General features: G+C 29.8%; 1 protein-coding gene across 3 annotated transcripts in view; it reads left to right on the top strand.

Moving 5' to 3' along the window:
- The window catches only part of LOC119601163, a 164,888-nt gene extending 150,941 nt beyond the window's left edge, over positions 1–13,947 (top strand). For all 3 annotated transcript variants that reach the window (XM_037951922.1, XM_037951923.1, XM_037951924.1), the window contains one exon: positions 12,203–13,947. In XM_037951922.1, coding sequence (XP_037807850.1) covers positions 12,203–13,897 — 1,695 coding nt within the window. In that variant the 3' untranslated portion in view covers positions 13,898–13,947. The remainder of the gene's footprint in view (positions 1–12,202) is intronic.
- Positions 13,948–20,548: the final 6,601 nt, after the last annotated feature.

The raw sequence follows: 20,548 nt of genomic DNA, 5'->3' as shown, positions 1-20,548 counted from the left end.
GAAATTTAGCAATGGAATACCGAACACTCTTCAGTTTTATATCAACTGATTTTATAAAATTTTCAATTTTACATATATCAGTTTTATCCACTTTATTTTTATGTGCAGTTTCAATATATTTCAATAAGAAGTTGACTTTATCTTGAAAAGGAGCTGAAGAGTGTTCAAATAAAATGGAGCACAAATCATTTTTTTTTAGTACGATCGCCATGGTTAGAAAATTACAAATAATTACAAACAGATATAAACCTCTCTTATATATCAATTACAGGTACTTAAATTAAATTATTTTTTAAAGGGTTATGATATTCTACCTAATATGTCTAACGTTTCCTTATGTAATGAATTTTTCCTCAATAGGTCACTTTAATAAGCTACATATTAAAATGACCTATAGGGGTAAAAATCATTACAGTTTAAAAAATAATACCTGAACATTTTTTAATATATGTAACAAATTTAAGAGTTAACCTTATGGATGAAAATAATAGTGCTAGGTAAATTTTCTTATTAGAAATCCCGGAATTCCCAAAAAAGTTTTAAAAAATCCCAAAAATGGGATTTTTTGGTTTTTTGCATATTATATCCATACCAGGGGCGGGGTTATCGAAACCCGTTACAAAATGATTAAGAACATATTGGGTCATATAAAACATGTCACTATAATTTGATATCGACTATGCGATTTGAGAATTTTTGCTCAAAATTGAATTTTCCATAAAAAATAGGGTTTTTTTGGATGGACCTGGTCCCCTCGGTATCAAAAATTTTTAGGTTTTGTTTCATTTATCGTATTTTATGTAAAGTCATCTTTCCAAAAAGTATAAATTCTATATACATCTTCTTAGAAACTTTTTAGATAACTTAAAAAGAAAAAGATACTTTTTTCCCAAAAAATGGCAAAAAAATCGCCTTTTTTTAATTTTTTAAATTAAAATGCCTATAACTTTGGACTCAGTCATGATTTTTACATAATTCTTTCACTGCTTGATATATAAACTTGTTGTTAAGCGAATAAAAAAAATGGCGAAAATCGGGAATATTTGGACTCGCTATTATCAAAAAACTAAAGTAAGGACGGTAAAAATTTTAAAATTTTAATTTTCAAATGCGAATATCTCCTAAACTATAAGAGATAATTTACTGCTACGACGACATTTTTTATAGTGCTCGATGAGGAGATTCTATATCAGCGTTGCGCGTTCATATTGTTCAAATTACGAAGATTTTCGGCAATTCACACGTACATTACCCGTAAACAAAACTCATAGCAAGAGCGTAAAAATACAAAAAATTATCTTCAGTTGCTTAACAACATGCAACAATGTAGGTTGATGTCGCTTTGTTTCAAAAATTGCAATAACAATTTGTAAAAACAACAACACAATTTGTAAACTAGAGAATTACTTGCAAAAAACTCGTACACTCCAAAAAAATTTTACAAATGCATAAGAATGAAAACACATAAAAACAGTATTTTTAATACTTTTTTTGCTCATTTTAAATAAAAAAGTTTATCTTTGTGAAGAAATATATATTTTTCTTTTCTTTGAATGTTTTATCTGCAAAATTTACTATTTTACTTGTTACGAAATTTGATCATAACTAGCGTAATTAGGCAATATTTTTTCTAAGTGTTTTTTAGTATTTTCTCACCACTACAATAACAGTTTCTTCGCGTCTCTCTTTCTGCACTTGGCTGTTCTATATACGAAATTTTTTTTAAATCGGAATTCAAATGAAGAAATAGGATCGTTTTAAAAATTTAACATAGCCGAGGTGTCCTAATTTGAGGACCCCCCGCCGGGCCCCTGGTTGGCCTATAAGGTCCAAATTCAAAACCTAAACTCGACAAAAACTCCTCTTAACCGTTTAGAAGTTACCGGATTATTTCCCTCTTTTTTTTCCTATACCACTGTGCATCTTTGTGCTGCTAATTTATTCCTAGCTGCAGTATATTGTTTTGGTTCTGCTATTGCCAGTAGCAAAATGAGCAACTGCCAGTTGCAATTTATTATTTTTATTATTTATTTTTTAAGCACTTATTGGTACTACATTTTGAAGGTATTTTCTATGCAATGTATACAGTGTAAAAACTTGTTAGTAAACAGTATTATATAATACATACATACATACATACATACATACATACATACATACATACATACATACATACATACATACATACATACATACATACATACATACATACATACATACATACATACATACATACATACATACATACATACATACATACATACATACATACATACATACATACATACATACATACATACATACATACATACATACATACATACATACATACATACATACATACATACATACATACATACATACATACATACATACATACATACATACATACAAACATAAAATCATGGTACAAAAACACTAAAACGGTTATTTCCCCTAAAACAATTTGTTTATCAAAAATAAACAGCAAACACAATAACGGAAAATTTTTCAACATTCTAGAATAACAAATACAATACAACGTGCCAAAGAGAAGCGCGAAAACATTGGGTTAATTTCTGGTTATTATAAAAACAAACAAAGTAAAAAAGCACAGCAAATCACAAAGAAAACCTGAAACATGTATTGAATATAAAATATAAAGAGCCGCCATTTTGTAAGAAATACGATAAATTGCAACTGACAGTTGCTCATTTTGCTACTGGCAGTAGTAGAACCAACACAATTTATTGCACAATTTTTCTATGGCAATAGTAGTTCGACTGTTGTGTGCGTGTGCTGCTAAAACAGATAAATATATTTTGATTGTTTTGAAATATTTTGCGCCTGCTAACAAAAATTGCAAACAGAACAAATATTTCTAGTAGTAAATTGATGGAAAAATTTTAAAGTTTTATATTTATTGCATAGTCGTACAAAAGAAATCTTGTGATATTGCTGCATATTTAAACGCTGATTTTGAGCAGTCTTAAATTTTGTTAAATGCATAAAATATCAATAAAAGGTTTAAATTTCCCAATATAAAACATTTAAAAAAATCTAAAAAAAATAGCACGTCACAAAAAAAATATTTTTATATATTGCATAAAAAGCTTCAAATAATCGACTTATGAATTTTTAAAACTTTTTCAACAGGGAGAATGATTTCAAAAATGCATTTAAAAAGTGCGTTGCCATAAAATATGCACTATCTTAAACTTTTTAGTATAGAAATTATATTATTATTATATTATATTATGTGTTTTAAATCAACAAAATCCGATGTAAACTCTCAAAGATATGAAGCTTCAAATTGTATACCTTATTAATTTTTTGTAGTTTTCGAACAAATTAAAACCGCCACAAAAATCGCTTTTCTTGAAATTTTTCAAAATAAACAAGTAAGAGTGTTATATTCGGCTGTGCCGAATCTTGTATACCCACCATCAAAACATTGCCGAAAAGGAATGCTTCTTTATAAATAAACTCATTTTCTGAAGGGGACCTTATGGGTCAATTATGGACCCATCCTCATAAAATTTATGAAAATGATTTTAGTTCCTATAAAACTTTTTTATGTCGAATTTCATTACTATATATGCTTCTTAAGGTCAGATATGAGCACTAAAGTCATTTTCTGAAGGGGACCTTATATGGAGGGTAGGGTCAATTATGGACCGATCCTTATAAAATTTTACGAAGAGATTTACGTTCCTGTCGAATTTCACCGCTATAGATGTTTCTTTTAGACAGTTACGAGCGTTAAAGTCATTTTGTGAAGGGGACTTTATATGGGGGGTAGGGTCAATTATGGGCCTATTCTTCTAAAATGTTACAAAGAGATATATGTTCATATAAAACTTGTTGGTGCCGAATTTCGCCGATAATGATGCTTCTTTTAACCAGTTATGAGCAATAAAGTAATTTTCTGAAGGGGGCCTTATATGGGGGCTAGGCGAAATCGTGGACCGATATTGCCCATTTTCAATACCAAACAAACTGCATCAACTAAAAGTATCTATGCAAAACTTCAGCTCGCTAGCTACTTCCGTTTGGACTCTATCGTGTTTTCAACAGACAGACGGACAGACAGGCGGACGGACATGGCTAGATCGTCTTAGAATCTAATAAGGACCCAGAATATATATACTTTTAGAAATCTTAGATGGATATTTCAATGTGTTACAAACGGAATGACAAAAACAATATACACCCCATCTTTTTTGATGGTGGGTATAAAAACGGTGTTGTTTTATTTTCTATATTCCGTTAATATTTTTCCCTATAATTTTGTAGTATTATTACTAGAAGTCTGTACTCTTATAAAGTAACAAATTTGCAAAATTAATAAGTGAATTTATAAAAAATACGTCGAAACGCTTATGTACTCCAATTTGGACCTGTCAAAATAATAGCACCGCACCAATAAATTTATTTTTTGCAAAAAAGCAAAGTAGGGCATATTATTTTATTAAAACCAATTAAAATAGGTAAGCTGCTATTTGTATTATTAATTATTAAATTCGACTTTTAAGAATTATAACATTTGATTTAAAATAATAGGCTATTTTACGCACTGCAATGGATAAACACGTGAAACAATTTAAAAAACTGATTTCTAGGGGAAAACATAATCCGAATAGGAAATATTGTGGGATGTTCAAATAAAATAATTACAAATTATCATATCTTACAAATTTAAATCAAATTTGCTGGACTTTAAACCGCTAATTTTCGTTAAATGATTAGAGACATAGTGCGATAAATTAAAGTAACTCTATTTTTGTTGGAACTGGACAAAATATTTATCTGCTAAAAATTACTGAACCTATATTCAGGTGACTATGAGAACACAATTTTAATTCTTTAAAGCTCAAGCAAAGTACTATTCTTGAAAACAAGGATGTAATAAAAATGTTAGAGTATGTTAAAACCCATTTAGATTAGCTAGTTGAAAACTTTGACATTGCTATTTGAGCAGACAGGTCCAAAATTATTTTATTTTTTTGAAAGGGTTTTTTGATCTTATTTAATAAGTCCTCCGAACTCAAAAAATATTCCAAAAATATTCAAAAAGACCGCAAAATATGGCTGATTTAGTAATTCGGTATTTTGACGCTTCTATAATATAGCACCCATTACCCATATAGTATCTATCATGGAAGCATCGGAATATATTAAAATAGGTATGCAAATTATATTGCCGAATGTATTAAGGATAATAATCCTTAAAGTTAATTTGACACAAAACTACTCAAATTATGAACTCTATAAAACACACAAGTGGTACTATTATTTTGACACGCAATTTATTTATCTTTAAAAAAAAACCTAATTCTTTTCAATAAATATGAATTTATATCATTCAGTCTTTTCATTCATATATTCTTAACACATTTCTCAATATTTTAAATCAATAAACAAACACAACTTTAAAAAAATATACGTTTTTTTTAATCATTTCAAATTAGCTAAGGAAGTGGTGCTATTATTCTGACAGCAGCTGTATATGAAAAAAGTGCACATTAAATTTTTATTATTTTTTAATTTAATGTACATACAGTGTCTCACATAAGTATTCGAATTCGGTTGTACTTTGAAAAGAAACATAATTTAATAATATTTTTTGTGTGTGAAATGAATAATTAAATTTGTTATATTCACTCTTTAAAATTTGGAAAAATTACATTTACCTAAATTGATTTAACTTTTTTTTTTAAAAAAGTCCATAAAATTGCCTCACAAAAGTATTAGAATTATTCCTGTATTTCATATTTGACCATATTATACGAAACACAAAAATTGTAATCGAGTGGTTTTTTGCTTAAAATTGTGTTAACGGGTTACTATCAACCGAAATTATATATTTTTGGCCCATTTGTTCCACAATTTTGGAGCATTTGTACCATCTTTTCATGTAATATCATTAAAGTGGCGATTTTTTACCATATTTGCAATATTTTTTCCTTTTTTTTCAGAAATAAAACCAAACTTTAATATTGGGATTTAATAGACCCCTTGAGATATCTAAAAATAATAATTTTTGTTATAGTACAGATCCTGTACTTAAAAGTTCCAAGATGTATTTTTGGTATCGTTCTTCTGTTTCTAATTGAATTGTATGGATCTTAAGTCCATTTTCGTACCACTAGGGTCGATATTTTCCGACTAATATATTATAAATTTTCAATACATTATATCGGTATACAATTTCAAAACATGCCTTTACAAAACGTCATCCTATACAGTAGATTTCGGTTTTTACTATTCGAAACTTTCACGCTTATGTTGCCCATTACAATAACACTGTAAGTCAAAAATTTTGATCATAGTAATCAATATTTAAACAGATATCTATATTTTTGAGTTAGACCATAATGATATAGTGGCTTGCAGCCTGGTGGTCATTGGTATATAAAAATAATGATTCTTCCATAATGAATGGTGTTTCTTTGAGGCATGTTTTGGAGTTGTACACTTCCACAATACATTGAAAACCTAAAATATATAAAGCTGATATCTAAAAGAATATATATAAGAAAACTTTCCCTGAAAATTTTTGACCTAGTATTATGAAAATGGACTTAAATTCCAATATGTATATTGAATTAACGACAGAATAATGATATCAATAATATATCTTGGATCGTTTAAATACAGATTCTTGTAACAAAAAATACTATTTTTAGATACTCCAAGGGGTCTATTAAATCCCAATATCAAATTTTGGTTTTATCTCTGGAAAAAAAGAGAAAATACTACAAATATTGCCAAAAATCGCCATTTTAATATTATTACATAAAAAGAGGGTACAAATCCCCAAAAATTGTGGACCAAATGGGCCAAAAATATATCATTTCGGTTGATAGTAACCCCTTAAAACAATTTAAAGCATAAAAACCATTCCATTCTAAAATTTGTGTTTCGTATAATATGATCAAATATGAAATACAGGAAAAATTCGTATACTTTTGTGAAGTAATATTATGGACTTTAAAAAAAAAGCTAATTTAATTTAAGTAAATGTAAATTTTTCAAGTTTTAAAAAGCGTGATATCAAACCTAAGGACTGTCTAGACAATATAACAAATTAATTTATTTTTTTTGCACACAAAATATGTTATTAAATTTGGTTTCTTTTCATAGTTTACCAAAATTCGAATACTTATGAGAGACACTGTATATTGATACAAAATTATTTTTTAAGTTGAAAGTATTTTTATAAAATTATGTAAAGTTTAATTGTATTGGCTACATATATTCCCCCCTAGAGATGCTGCTAAGAAGGATCTCTAATGAAATCTAAATCGAGTTTTCCGAACTTGAATTGGTATTCGACTATTTCTTTGAGGAATTTGTTTTAAATTTGGAATCAATGTCATCTTTGGATCTTCTTCCAGATCCGTGTTAAAAGTCGGTTTTAATCTGTCAATATTTATAACTTTTTCGGTTCCATTTACATCCAATGTGGAAAGTTTTTGTCTTCTTTTAATGACACGGAAGGGACCTTGATATGGGGGTTGAAGGGTCTTCTCGAACAAATACAAATTTACAGTTTTCCAGATCTTGAGATACAAAAACTGTACTATTTGTTTTATGGACTGGTGTAACCGGTTTTATTGAATTCATTATACTTTTGAGAGATTTTATGAATTCATTTGTTGGCGTATTATCAGATGTTTCGACAAAAAAATCTCCGGAGTTCTGAGGGTGAACACTGAAGGTTTTCGATAAAACTTGAACGAAGACCCAACATGACAATTGGTAGGTTATCATACCAATTAGAATTGTGATACTCTTTTAAGACATCTACGCCATCTTTCGATCATGCCATTTGCAGATGGATGATACGGGGATGTACGAATTCGTTGAGCTTCCAAAATATTTAGAAGCTCTTTGAAAAGTTGGGACTCAAATTGTCGGCCTTGATCCGTGATAATTTGAGTGGTACACCAAATCTGGAAATCCAATCTTTGTAAAAAGCTTCGGCTACAGTTATGGCTTTGCAATCTTCTAGTGGTCCGACCAGATCTATATTGATATGGCAGAATCGCTCCGTTGGAGTGTGGTATGAAGACATTTCGCTACGTGTATGTCTGGAAATTTTTGATCGTTGACAGTTAACGCAAGTTTTGACCAAATCTTTTATATTCTTACTCATATTTGGCCAAACAAATCGCTTTCGTATTGCTTCATATGTTGGCGAATATCCACTGTGAGTAAGATCGTGGAATGTATGAAAAACGCTTTCACGATGGGTTTTGGGAACAAACGGTCTTACGTTCTCAGTTGAGGTATCACAATAACCTCTGGATTTTGTCAAATCCAGAGGTTGATTCTGGACTTGCTTTACCGAGATTTTGCTTGAAAGCGAACATCAACGGTTTGTGGTCTACAAATATAATGAATTTTCTTGCTTCGAGCATATGAGGATAATATTTTACTACCGTTTATATAAGCAAGAAGTGGTACTTGTGTAGTTGCTGCATTTGGAATAAATGTTCTGTAGAAATTAACCATGGCAACGAAACGACGCAGTTCTTTAACGGTCTTGGGCGTAGGGAAATTGACAGTAGAAGTCACCTTTTCAGGAACCTCTACTGCCGTTTTCTTCAACACGATGACCAAGTATATTAACTGCATTCAACAACTACTCCATATTCTTGAAGACGTTGAAATACTTGATTGAGATGTTGAACGCTTTTCGTTTTCGGAAGCAATCAGAATGTCGTCAATATAAGGGAAACAAAAGTCGAGTCCTCTAAGAACTTTATGGATAAACCGCTGGAAGGTTTGTCCAGTAATACATCGGCTCCTGTGTCCACCAGAAAGTGTTTACCAACGGTCTTATCGTACATAAAAAGGCGATTGGTTGCATTTCCCCCGTCACTATTGGCATCTAGTGACCGGGTTGTAAGTTTTCCGACTGATTGCTTACAAATGAGAATGTAGGACGACGCTTATGAGCTCTGTTTTTGAATTTACGGTGATAATAACAAATTCTACCAGAAGATGAGTTACGACTGGAACTACCATGTGATCCTCTCGATCTGCTTCTTCTGGATGTGTTGAGACTGCGTAGAGCAGAGCTGATGCTTTAGATTTGAGCTTTAATTTCAGATATTTCGCTAGCACTAGTAATTTCAGCTACGTTTGCGTTTCGTGGAATCTGTATATCACCAATCTTATCAGCCATTTTAACAAGATTATCTAAAGTTTCGGAAGATGTTGCTAAAATCGCTTGAGTTTGGGATGGTAATCTTTGTAACCACATGGTTCGCAAAAAGTCTTCTGAAACACCACCATTAGCCAAATTTTTCATCTCTCGGAGAAGTGCGCTTGGCTTTTTATCTCCGATTTGTCAATAATGTTTTGATGCGATTTTCCTCGGAAACAGAGAAATGATCAATAATGCGTTGTTTTATTTGCTTATACACATCTTTGGGAGGATTCATAACGATATCACTCACCTGACTACGTCAGCATCCAAATCAGCCAAGATGATAAAGTATTTGGTCCTTTCATTGGTAACGTTGTGTAAAGCATATTGAGCTTCAATTAGTGCAAACCAAAGAATCGGAGAATCGGATTGTCTTTCCAGATACGAGGAATTTTAATGGCAATGGATAAATTTGGGTGGGTGCATCGACAGCAGTAGGATTCTGGCCAGCGGCGGATGTTGAACATTGCTCTGCGGTAGAACGTGTTAACGGCATTTTTAATTTATTATTATTTTTAAATCTAATTATTTTTAAATCTAAAGTATATTGATACAATATTATTTTTTATGTTGAAAGTATTTTTATAAAGTTATGTAAAGTTTAATTGTATTGGCTATATATATATATATATATATATATATATATATATATACAGTGTCTCTCATAAATATTCGAATTTAGGTAAACTATGAAAAGAAACCAAATTTAATAATATATTTTGTGTGCAAAATAAATAAATAAATTTGTTATATTGTCTAGATAGTCCTAAGTTTTGATATCACGCCCCTTAAAACTTGAAAACTTTACATTTACTTAAATTAATTGTGTTTTTTTTAAAAAAAGTCCATGAAACTACTTCACAAAAGTATGCGAATTTTTCCCGTATTTCATATTTTATCATATTATACGATACACAAATTTTAGAATCGCATGGTTTTATGCTTAATATTGTTTTGAGGGGTTACTATCAACCGCATGGATATATTTTTGACCCATTTGGTCCACAATTTTGGGGGATTTGTACCCTCTTTTCATGTAATATCATTAAGATGACGATTTTTGGCTATATTTGTATGTTTCTCACCCTTTTTCCAGAGATAAAACCAAAATTTAATATTGGATTTTAATAGAACCCATAGGGTATCTAAAAATAATATTTTTTGTTATAGGGATCTGTACTTAAACGTTCCAAGATGTATTTTTGGTATCGTTTTTCAGTTTCTAATTGAATTATCTGGATCATAAGTCCCTTTTCGTACCTCTAGGGACGATATTTTCCGACAAAGTTGTCTAGTGTATATTCATGTACATATTGGCACTAATGTAATTTAAATTTTCAATATATTATAGCGGTATACAACCCCAAAACATGCCTTAACATAACGTCATCCTATATAGTAGATTTCAGTTTTTACTACTCGTAACTTTCACGCTTATGTAGCCCGTTACAATAACACTGTAAGTCCTAAATTTTGGTTTTAATTTGATCATAGTAAATAATATTTAAACACATATCACACATTTTTGATGTGATCATAATGATATCGTGCCATGCAGCATGGAGGCCATTGGTATATAAAAATAATGATTTTACTATTTTGAATGGTGCTTCTTCGAGGCATGTTTTGGAGTTGTACACTTCCACAACACATTGAAAACTTAAAATGTATAAAAGCTGATATCTAAAAGAATATATACCAGAAAACTTTCCCCGAAAATAGTTGATCGTAGTATTATAAAAATGGACTTAAGTTCCAATATATTGAATTAGCGACAGAAGAATGATCCGAATAATTTATCTTGGAACGTTTAAATACAGATTCTTGTAACAAAAAATATTATTATTAGATACCCCAAGGGGTCTTTTAAGTCCCAATATCAAATTTTTGTTTTATATCTGGAAAAAAGGAGAAAAATTTGCAATTATGGCCAAAAATCGCCATTTTAATGATATTACATGAAAAGAGGGTACAAATTCCCCAAAATTGTGGACCAAATGGGCCAAAAATATATCCTTTCCGTGGATAGTAACCCCTTAAAACAATATTACGCATAAAAACCATTCGATTCTAAAATTTGTGTTTCGTATAATATGATCAAATATGATATACAGGAAAAATTCGTATACTTTTGTGAGGCAATTTCATGGACTTTTTTTAAAAAAGCACAATTAATTTAAGTCAATGCAAATTTTTCAAGTTTTAAAAAGCGTGATATCAAACATAAGGACTATCTAGACAATATAACAAATTAATTTATTTATTTTGCACACAAAATATATTATTAAATTTGGTTTCTTTTTATAGTTTACCCAAATTCGAATAATTATGAGAGACACTGTATATATATATATATATATATATATATATATATATATATATATATATATATATATATATATATATATATATATATATATATATATATATATATATATATATATAAATTTAAAAACTCGGTAAAGTAAACCACTTACTTTTCAATGACTACTACTTACCGTCTGCAATACTTAGAAGTACTCTAGTAATGACTTTCTTATAATCTGATATAAGAAGTACTTTATTTCCGGCTTTGTCATTTTGTTTGCACATTTCATTTAATTGCGTGTTAAGAATTGTGTTTCACAAAAAAGGAAACAAAATGCGCAATAAAATAGCTAAGCGGTGGTGCAGTGAGTAGAACATACGAATTCCCTGGTTCGTATTCTGGCTGGGTCTTTTTATTATTAAATAAAACAACTTACTATAAAACTTCTTTGTAAGAGAAATTGTAAGTACTTCTTTAACTTCCAATGACGTGTTAAAAAATGACTTAAAATGTGAAAAGAGGTTTTTTATTAGCTTTTTAACTCATTACTTTTCAATGTAAGTTTTTCCCTGTGAATCTATGATTTGTAAAGACAACAGCAATTGGAGCAACCTTTATAATAAAATAATATTATTTTTAATTTGTGTAAGTGCTTAATATTTGTGTATTTCTAAATTTTTCTTATTATATTTCAGAAATCGTGCCAAAAATATTGTCTACTTTTTAAATCAAGCCGATATGGTATAGAACGTTTAGAAATTTGTGAATCTAAAGAAGATAAAAATCCCAAAATCGTTACACTAGAAAATTGTGTTAAAATTACACAAGAACCATGTCCTGCAAACTTAATACATATCGTTAAAAAAACAGGGAATTTAACTTTGAACGCAATGAATGAAGATAGTTTAAAAGAATGGGTAAATGCTCTTCAGACAGTGGCATTTCGAAGTAAGAATGATACAATTTTAACACAATCGGCAATTGAAGAGGATAATGATTTATATTGCAGTTCATATGGTGATGGCTTATTTATAGTTACGTTAATACCTTCCGAAGCTTCGATTCGTTGTAATATCGAGCCTAAAGTTTATATGTTGCATTTAACTCCAACAGAACTGCAATTAAAATCTACAAGCGATTTAAGCGAAGTAAAATGGCCATATAGATATATAAGAAAGTATGGCTACAGAAATGGAAAATTTACATTTGAAGCTGGAAGAAAATGCTCTACGGGAGAAGGTATTTTTACTTTAGATCATACAAACCCACAAGAAGTGTTTCGTTGTATGTCATCAAAAATGAAATCAATGAAGAAAATGATATCTGGCGACTGTGTTAAAGATAGCTATGAAAACCAACTTCATGTTGCTGCATCAATGGAGGCTGGATCCCGTAGTCCTTTACCACCATCTCCATCTAACCAAAATACAACAGAATTTGAGATAAACTCTACTCAAAGTACTTTTTCTGTTCGCAATTTATTTCCAATATGTGAATCGTTCAATAGTATGGGTGTAATGATTACTCCAAAAACAATCCCTAACAAGCCACCTCGAAAAATAAATATAACTGAGAAGGTAGCAAACAAAATGCCTGCAAGCAAACAACCCTGTAATGAAAAGTTTGTTAAATTTAACAATTTTGAAGCAGTATCAATTACTTCATCATCCGATCCAAATAAAGCTGTAGGTTCTATGGTTGTTTTAAAACCATCTTGTGATGAATATAGATGTTCGCAAGAAATTGAAAATTCTGTCCCTGAACTTCCTGCTCGCAATGATTTGAAATGTGAGAGAGATTATGAATGTATTGAAACTATTACAGATGCATGGAAAACATTGGGTATAAATGACGTAAAACATAATGAACATATAAATTCTACCGATCTCAACGATATTATTTGGACACGTGCTAATTCTAAAAGTATTACTACTCCAAAAATTATAGATATAGATATTGGAGAATGTAGTAAAAGTCATTTGAATAACACACGTTCCGATCTTACATATGATCGCCTAGATTATTTGTCAGCAAATAATAAAACATCAAATGGTTACAAAACAATTGTTACAGTGGCTCCCTTATCGACTAAAAATATGGCATACAAAACTTCACAAAATGAATATGAATTAATAAATGTTTCAGTACTAGAGTCAGTTCGTAAAATTGAAGAAAATAGTTTAGGATACGGAATTCTTCGGCAATCACAAATCTTGTCAACATCGCCCAAGGAATGCGAAAATGAACATGGTTTTTCAAAAAACATAACTATAAATGCTGATTCCAATTGCTCAGAAAATAAAACTGACACTTCTAATGATACATTTCTGGATAACGATGAAGGCAATTCTTTAAACTACGCTGTAGTTAGTAAAGGAAAACGTGTATAATATATTTGCTTTTATATTTTAGATAACCAGTAAACTATTTACTTAAAAAATAATGTAACCACAATTAATTAAAAGTTATTGCAAAAAAATGTATGTAGGTATGACATCGTAAATAATTTTAAATAATATTACATCATAAAATCATTCCTACAAAAGATATAATATTAACTAACACTTTTGTGCATCAGATTGACTAATTATTTGTTCACCTAAAGTTAAAATACATACATACATATTACACACTTGAACGATGATTTCAATTCAAACATGTCTCGCACCCAGTACTAAAGTGACCCAACTCAAAATTTTATTTTTGCGTTTTTAAAATCTTTATGCCTTAAGTTTAAGCCTTAAACTATACACAAGATACTTATTTATCTCAAGAAAATATTAGTGTATTCTGTTGTTGTTAACTGTTCAAGAAAAAACGTTATGTATTTCTTTATGTCTCAGAATTTGTAAAAATCTGTTTCCTTTTCTGAAAAAAATATTTTTTGAGTTATGTCACTTTTGTAATGGGTGCACGAATGTGTCTTTGCAAGTATAACAGCGTTTTATACATCGGCAGAAAAATTCCGCTGCTTTTACAAATCTAGAGATCCCGAAAAATCCCGGGATATTTATAAATATACATAAATTTAATTATTTTATACCTGAAAATCTTAAATCTTCATGTTTGTGAAGAAAATTGTTTAATCTTGTAGAAATTAATCAACAGAACATAAATTTATATTAAAGCAATCCAATTAATACCAATTCTTAAATAAAAACTTTTAGAATATCATAATTTCAGAAATTTGGTAACTACATACACGTTCAATCCCTCGAATATCAATTTAGATCATAAATGAACCTTTTCATTGGAAAATGTTATCTACATTCAGAACAATTTAATTTGCCTTTACCATTATCACTCAGATTTGTAGAAAGCTTGAAATGCAAAACCTTCTAGATATCATTTAAAAAATAAATGTTATATTTGACTGTGCAGAAATAAGACCTGGTTCAGACTATGCCTCTTGGGTCAGGACACCAGTCATGCCTTACGAGCTTGTAGGCAAAGAGGAGAAAGACCTGTTTCAGACTATGCCTTTTGAGTCAGGGACACCAGTCCACAGTGGGGCAGAATGGAAATTTTTTGGAAATAAATCTGGCATTTCTAAACGGCTGATCCGATCGGGATAAAATTTGGCGTGAGCGTAGCCAAGGAGTATTCGAGTTTAAGTTTTGAAGATGAACCCTGCAGATGCCCCAGGGACGGCGCTGTGGCGGCTCAAAGTAGGGTACCTACGACATGTAAAATTTTTAAACTCGTGCAATTTTTTTGTTTTTCACCCAAATACAAAGATTTTTATATTTTCTGAAAGCGCTCGACGAGATCTTGACATACTACTTATCTCTTATAATATCCGAGTTATAGGCATTTAAAAATTTAGTGATACAAAATTTACCATACCTTGGTCCGCCTTTTTTTGAATACCGGGCGTAATTTTGGACCAAATGGACTCAATTTTTTCTTGTTAGTTAGACAACAAAATTTCCAATAATATACAAAAAATTTCAGATCAATATTGTTTACAGATCCAAAAATATACGTTTTTTAATTTAAAAATTCAAAAAATTTTAGATTTTTGGCTTTTTTTTGCCAAAAATGTGTCTTAACTCTTTTATTAATAAAATAAAATTTTTATTAAGAACATATAACAATTTTATAGTTTTCTAAAAGGTATCTTTACGCAGAACGCTTTGGCGTAAAAAACTTGTCCTATTTTTTGAAAATGTTGCCACTGCGTCCTTCCGAATATGACCTATTTTTTATCAAAACTTCAACTTTGGGCGACATGTTCTAAAATCCCAAAGCTGGGATCAGAAAACTGAAAGCAGTTTTGGAAACCTCAATATGTTTTCTATTTACTCCAAAAGTATTTTCCCAGCCCTGAAAGAAATGTGGACCCTATGGGCAAAAAAAGTAAAAAATCCCATTTTTGGGATTTTCATTCCTATTTTTGGGAATTGCGGGATGCCCTTTGACCTTTTCAATTTTTTCTTATTTGAAATGACAAATTTAACAAGCGTTGAAAATTTCATTGAGTTTTGTTCATAAATAAAGATTTTGTCATATATTACATATTTGTTTAATTTCTAAAACTATGATTTATATCAACATTTTAATAGGGTCCCAGATAGCTACAACAATTTAGTCCATATTTATCCTTTAATATAATTTTTTAGTAAGATATGGAAATTCTCGACCCTTTACAAAAAATTTCAAGCCAATATCTCAATTACATTCAAAAATATGTTCATTTAAACCTGTGTCCTTTAATTTCATCTTTTTCATATTTTAGTATTAAGTATGACAGAACATATTTAAGTCTTATATTTACCTATTTTCTATTTGTTTGCTTATCCTTATAATTGAAAGGTCCTATTATGCTTAAATTTTCAGAAATTTATAACTATTTTTTACCTAAATTTTTTCGACACATCATTTCGTTCTGTTTCGTTTATGATCATGTAGGTAAAAATATACAGGTAATGATAATTTCGATTCATTCACTAATAAGAAATATCAATGACTGAATTACAGGTTATAGTAATATAGTCCTAAATGTTAATAGGTAGACAATTTGTAATTTTTTACTTTGGAATACCTGTATCGGAAATGACAAGAATTGGTATATAAGTAAACTTCTACAATGAAGATTACATTAAAGTACGAAGAGTTGTGTTCCGTTTTATGGAGTGTATCTTCAAAAGGGCCAGAAAGAATTGAAGACATTTCAAATTATATAAAAACTACATATAGTAGAAAAGTAGACAAAACAGGCATATCAAAAATTGAAAACTTTTTAAAACTTTTTGATGTAAAAAGTAAGTCTGTGGATGGAAATCAAAAGAAATTTCGATTAAAATTTTGTAGTTGGATGGAAACTACTACGGAAATCTCAGTTCAGGTGGGATTAAACATCGACAAACCACTTCCAAGTTGCGGTAGTACAAATGACGGTAATACGGCGAGAAGGTTTTTTCGTGATTTTGAAATTACTTCAAAAATAACTGGAATCGACAAGGAGTTGCTTCGAAGAGTTAACACTATTTTAATGGCACTGAATAGTAAACATAAAGTTAATGGAAATCGATTTGGGGAATATACATCTGAAATTTCTAAATTACTTGTATCTCTGTATCCATGGAGGAAACTAACACCAACAGTACACAAAGTATTGTGTCATGGTCAAATAATAATTGAATCGAATATTCTTCCACTTGGAGAGTTAACAGAAGAAGCCCAGGAAGCGAGGAATCGATATTTTAAGCATGTTCAACTATTCAGCTCAAGAAAATGCTCCAGGCAATCACAGAATGAAGATGTTTTTAATAGTTTTAATAGTAAACTGATCCTGTTCTTTCAACTATGCGAAAAAGATGGATTTGTTATGAAACTCTATCATCTCAAAACAAGGAAGATTTAAAGGACTTATATTACCTTCTGGATATGTATACCGATATGACAGATTATTTTATAGAAAATAAGTAGTGTTAGGAATTAACTATATAAGTAGGTTGTAAGAATTAATTGTATTATGTTTAAGATAAACAGTTCAAATAAAAATAGCTATTATACTAACTGATGATATTGTATTAAATTGTGTTTTATATTTCGGTGGGCGGGAAAGGTGGTTTGTGTGGGGTGATTTAGGTGTTGTTGTGCGTGGCTCATAATAAAATTATAATTTTTTTATTGTATGTTATATAATGTTATAGTCTTTAATAAAATAATTAACTAAATAATTTTTAAAAATTGTCCAAATATTTTATTCAACACCAAATGTATGTTCTGTCATACTTAATACTAAAATATGAAAAAGATGAAATTAAAGGACACAGGTTTAAATGAACATATTTTTGAATGTAATTGAGATATTGGCTTGAAATTTTTTGTAAAGGGTCGAGAATTTCCATATCTAACTAAAAAATGATATTAAGGGATAAATATGGACTAAATTGTTGTAGCTATCTGCGATCCTATTAAAATTTTGATATAAATCATAGTTTTAGAAATTAAACAAATATGTAATATATGACAAAATCTTTATTTATGAACAAAACTCAATGAAATTTTCAACGCTTGTTAAATTTGTCATTTCAAATAAGAATATGCAAAAAAAAAATTGAAAAGGTCAAAGGGCATCCCGCAATTCCCAAAAATAGGAATGAAAAAACCCAAAAATGGGATTTTTTACTTTTTTGCCCATAGGGTCCACATTTCTTTCAGGGCTGGGAAAATACTTTTGGAGTAAATAGAAAACATATTGAGGTTTCCAAAACTGCTTTCAGTTTTCTGATCCCAGCTTTGGGATTTTAGAACATGTCGCCCAAAGTTGAAGTTTTGATAAAAAAATAGGTCATATTCGGAAGGACGCAGTGGCAACATTTTCAAAAAATAGGACAAGTTTTTTACGCCAAAGCGTTCTGCGTAAAGATACCTTTTAGAAAACTATAAAATTGTTATATGTTCTTAATAAAAATTTTATTTTATTAATAAAAGAGTTAAGACACATTTTTGGCAAAAAAACGCCAAAAATCTAAAATTTTTTGAATTTTTAAATTAAAAAACGTATATTTTTGGATCTGTAAACAATATTGATCTGAAATTTTTTGTATATTATTGGAAATTTTGTTGTCTAACTAACAAGAAAAAATTGAGTCCATTTGGTCCAAAATTACGCCCGGTATTCAAAAAAAGGCGGACCAAGGTATGGTAAATTTTGTATCACTAAATTTTTAAATGCCTATAACTCGGATATTATAAGAGATAAGTAGTATGTCCAAGCATGTTTTTTCAAGATCTCGTCGAGCGCTTTCACAAAATATAAAAATCTTTGTATTTGGGTGAAAAACAAAAAAATGGCACGAGTTTAAAAATTTTACATGTCGTAGGTACCCTACTTTGAGCCGCCACAGCGCCGTCCCTGGGGCATCTGCAGGGTTCATCTTCAAAACTTAAACTCGAATACTCCTTGGCTACGCTCACGCCAAATTTTATCCCGATCGGATCAGCCGTTTAGAAATGCCAGATTTATTTCCAAAAAATTTCCATTCTGCCCCACTGTGCAGTCATGCCTTACGAGCTTGTAGGCAAAGGGGAGAAAGAAGAAAAGAGTGTTGCAAAACGGCACGAAACGTAATTTGAAGGGTTTTTCGACATTGCTTTTGTCACACAGCAACTCGCTAACATATTTAAAATACCCACATATATTTTATATTGCTTGCCAATAATATTAAAATACTTTCCTACACAAATTATTCAAAGTCAAAAATATTTAAGCCTTGCAGGCAAAAATGTACGAACTTGAAATGTGCGCAAGCAGAGAATATATGTATGTGACGACGAAAATACTAAATAAAACGATAGTCGCGACTATGAGGTTGTAATATTTTTACTACAAAATTTAAATATTATTTAATATAGGAAGTTATGTATGGTCTAAAATTTTACATTTTATGTTGGAATTGAAAGATTATAAAATGTGAGGAATGTATGCAAAAATAACCAAATATTAATTAGAAAATTATTGAAAACGTCTGTAGCTATGTTTGTATAAATGCTTAATGTATGTACATATATTAAATTAATGTTTAATTTTTATGTGGAGTATTAAAATGTATTTATTTGTGTTGATTGTAAAAGTTAAGTGAAGATGCTAAAAATACATTTAAGTTTTTACATGAAATGACATTTGTGAGAAGGTATTAATTATTTTTTGTGGATATTAAATGTAAAATTTGTATTTATTCGTATTGATTGTATCAGGAGAACAAGAAAATGTGTAATGTGTAAGTTGCATTAAAAAGTGTATGTTTAGAAAAAACGATCTATGTATGTATGTATGTACCCAGTAAACAATTTTTTCAGACATGTCTGATGTCAGAAATTTTCTGAAATAATTCTTATATTTTATCAGAATTTTTAACGAATTTCTAAATTTCCATTAGACATTTTACAGAATAATCGGCAAACTGTTTGTTAGACTTTTCTGCACATTTTCTGAAGTATTAAACGATTAACATCAGGCTTGTCTGCACATTGTCGAAAGGGAATTTCAGTGTTACGACAATTATGAGACTAATCTGCACATTGGCGGAGGACAATTTGTTTTTTATTTCTATATTTCTTTTTAGACATAAAGGAGAATAGTATGTACAGAATTATATCCGATAAATCTGCACATAATCTGAAGAGATTTGTTTTTGTAACTTCGTCAGACAATTAAGCGAATAATATAAATTTCCTTCAGATATTTAACAGAATAGTCTGCACATTTTCTGATATTTTTTACTCGGTCATTTTGTTTCCATTTTCAGTACTTTTGTAAGAAAACTTTGCGACAACTCTGCACATTATCTGAAGGAAATTTATTTTTTTTTAATAAAAGTAATGCTCAAACCTGTTTATATTTTGAAATTCGTCAACTGTACTTTAAAAGGGAATTTAATTTTTATTTTCTTTTATTTTCTTAGTTGGTCTTTGAAAAGCAAGTAAACAACATCTGCATATGAGAAGATTATTGATAAAATTTCTTTAAACTTTGTTAATACACAAAAGATAGCAAAAAATTACATCATTTTTTTATGGTTTAATTTTAT

This window comes from Lucilia sericata, unplaced genomic scaffold, assembly GCF_015586225.1.
Source record: "Lucilia sericata isolate MDLA Ls3-8-SP2 unplaced genomic scaffold, ASM1558622v1 Contig000145F_arrow, whole genome shotgun sequence".
Lineage (NCBI taxonomy): Eukaryota > Metazoa > Arthropoda > Insecta > Diptera > Calliphoridae > Lucilia > Lucilia sericata.
This window is presented reverse-complemented; position numbering and strand designations above follow the sequence as displayed.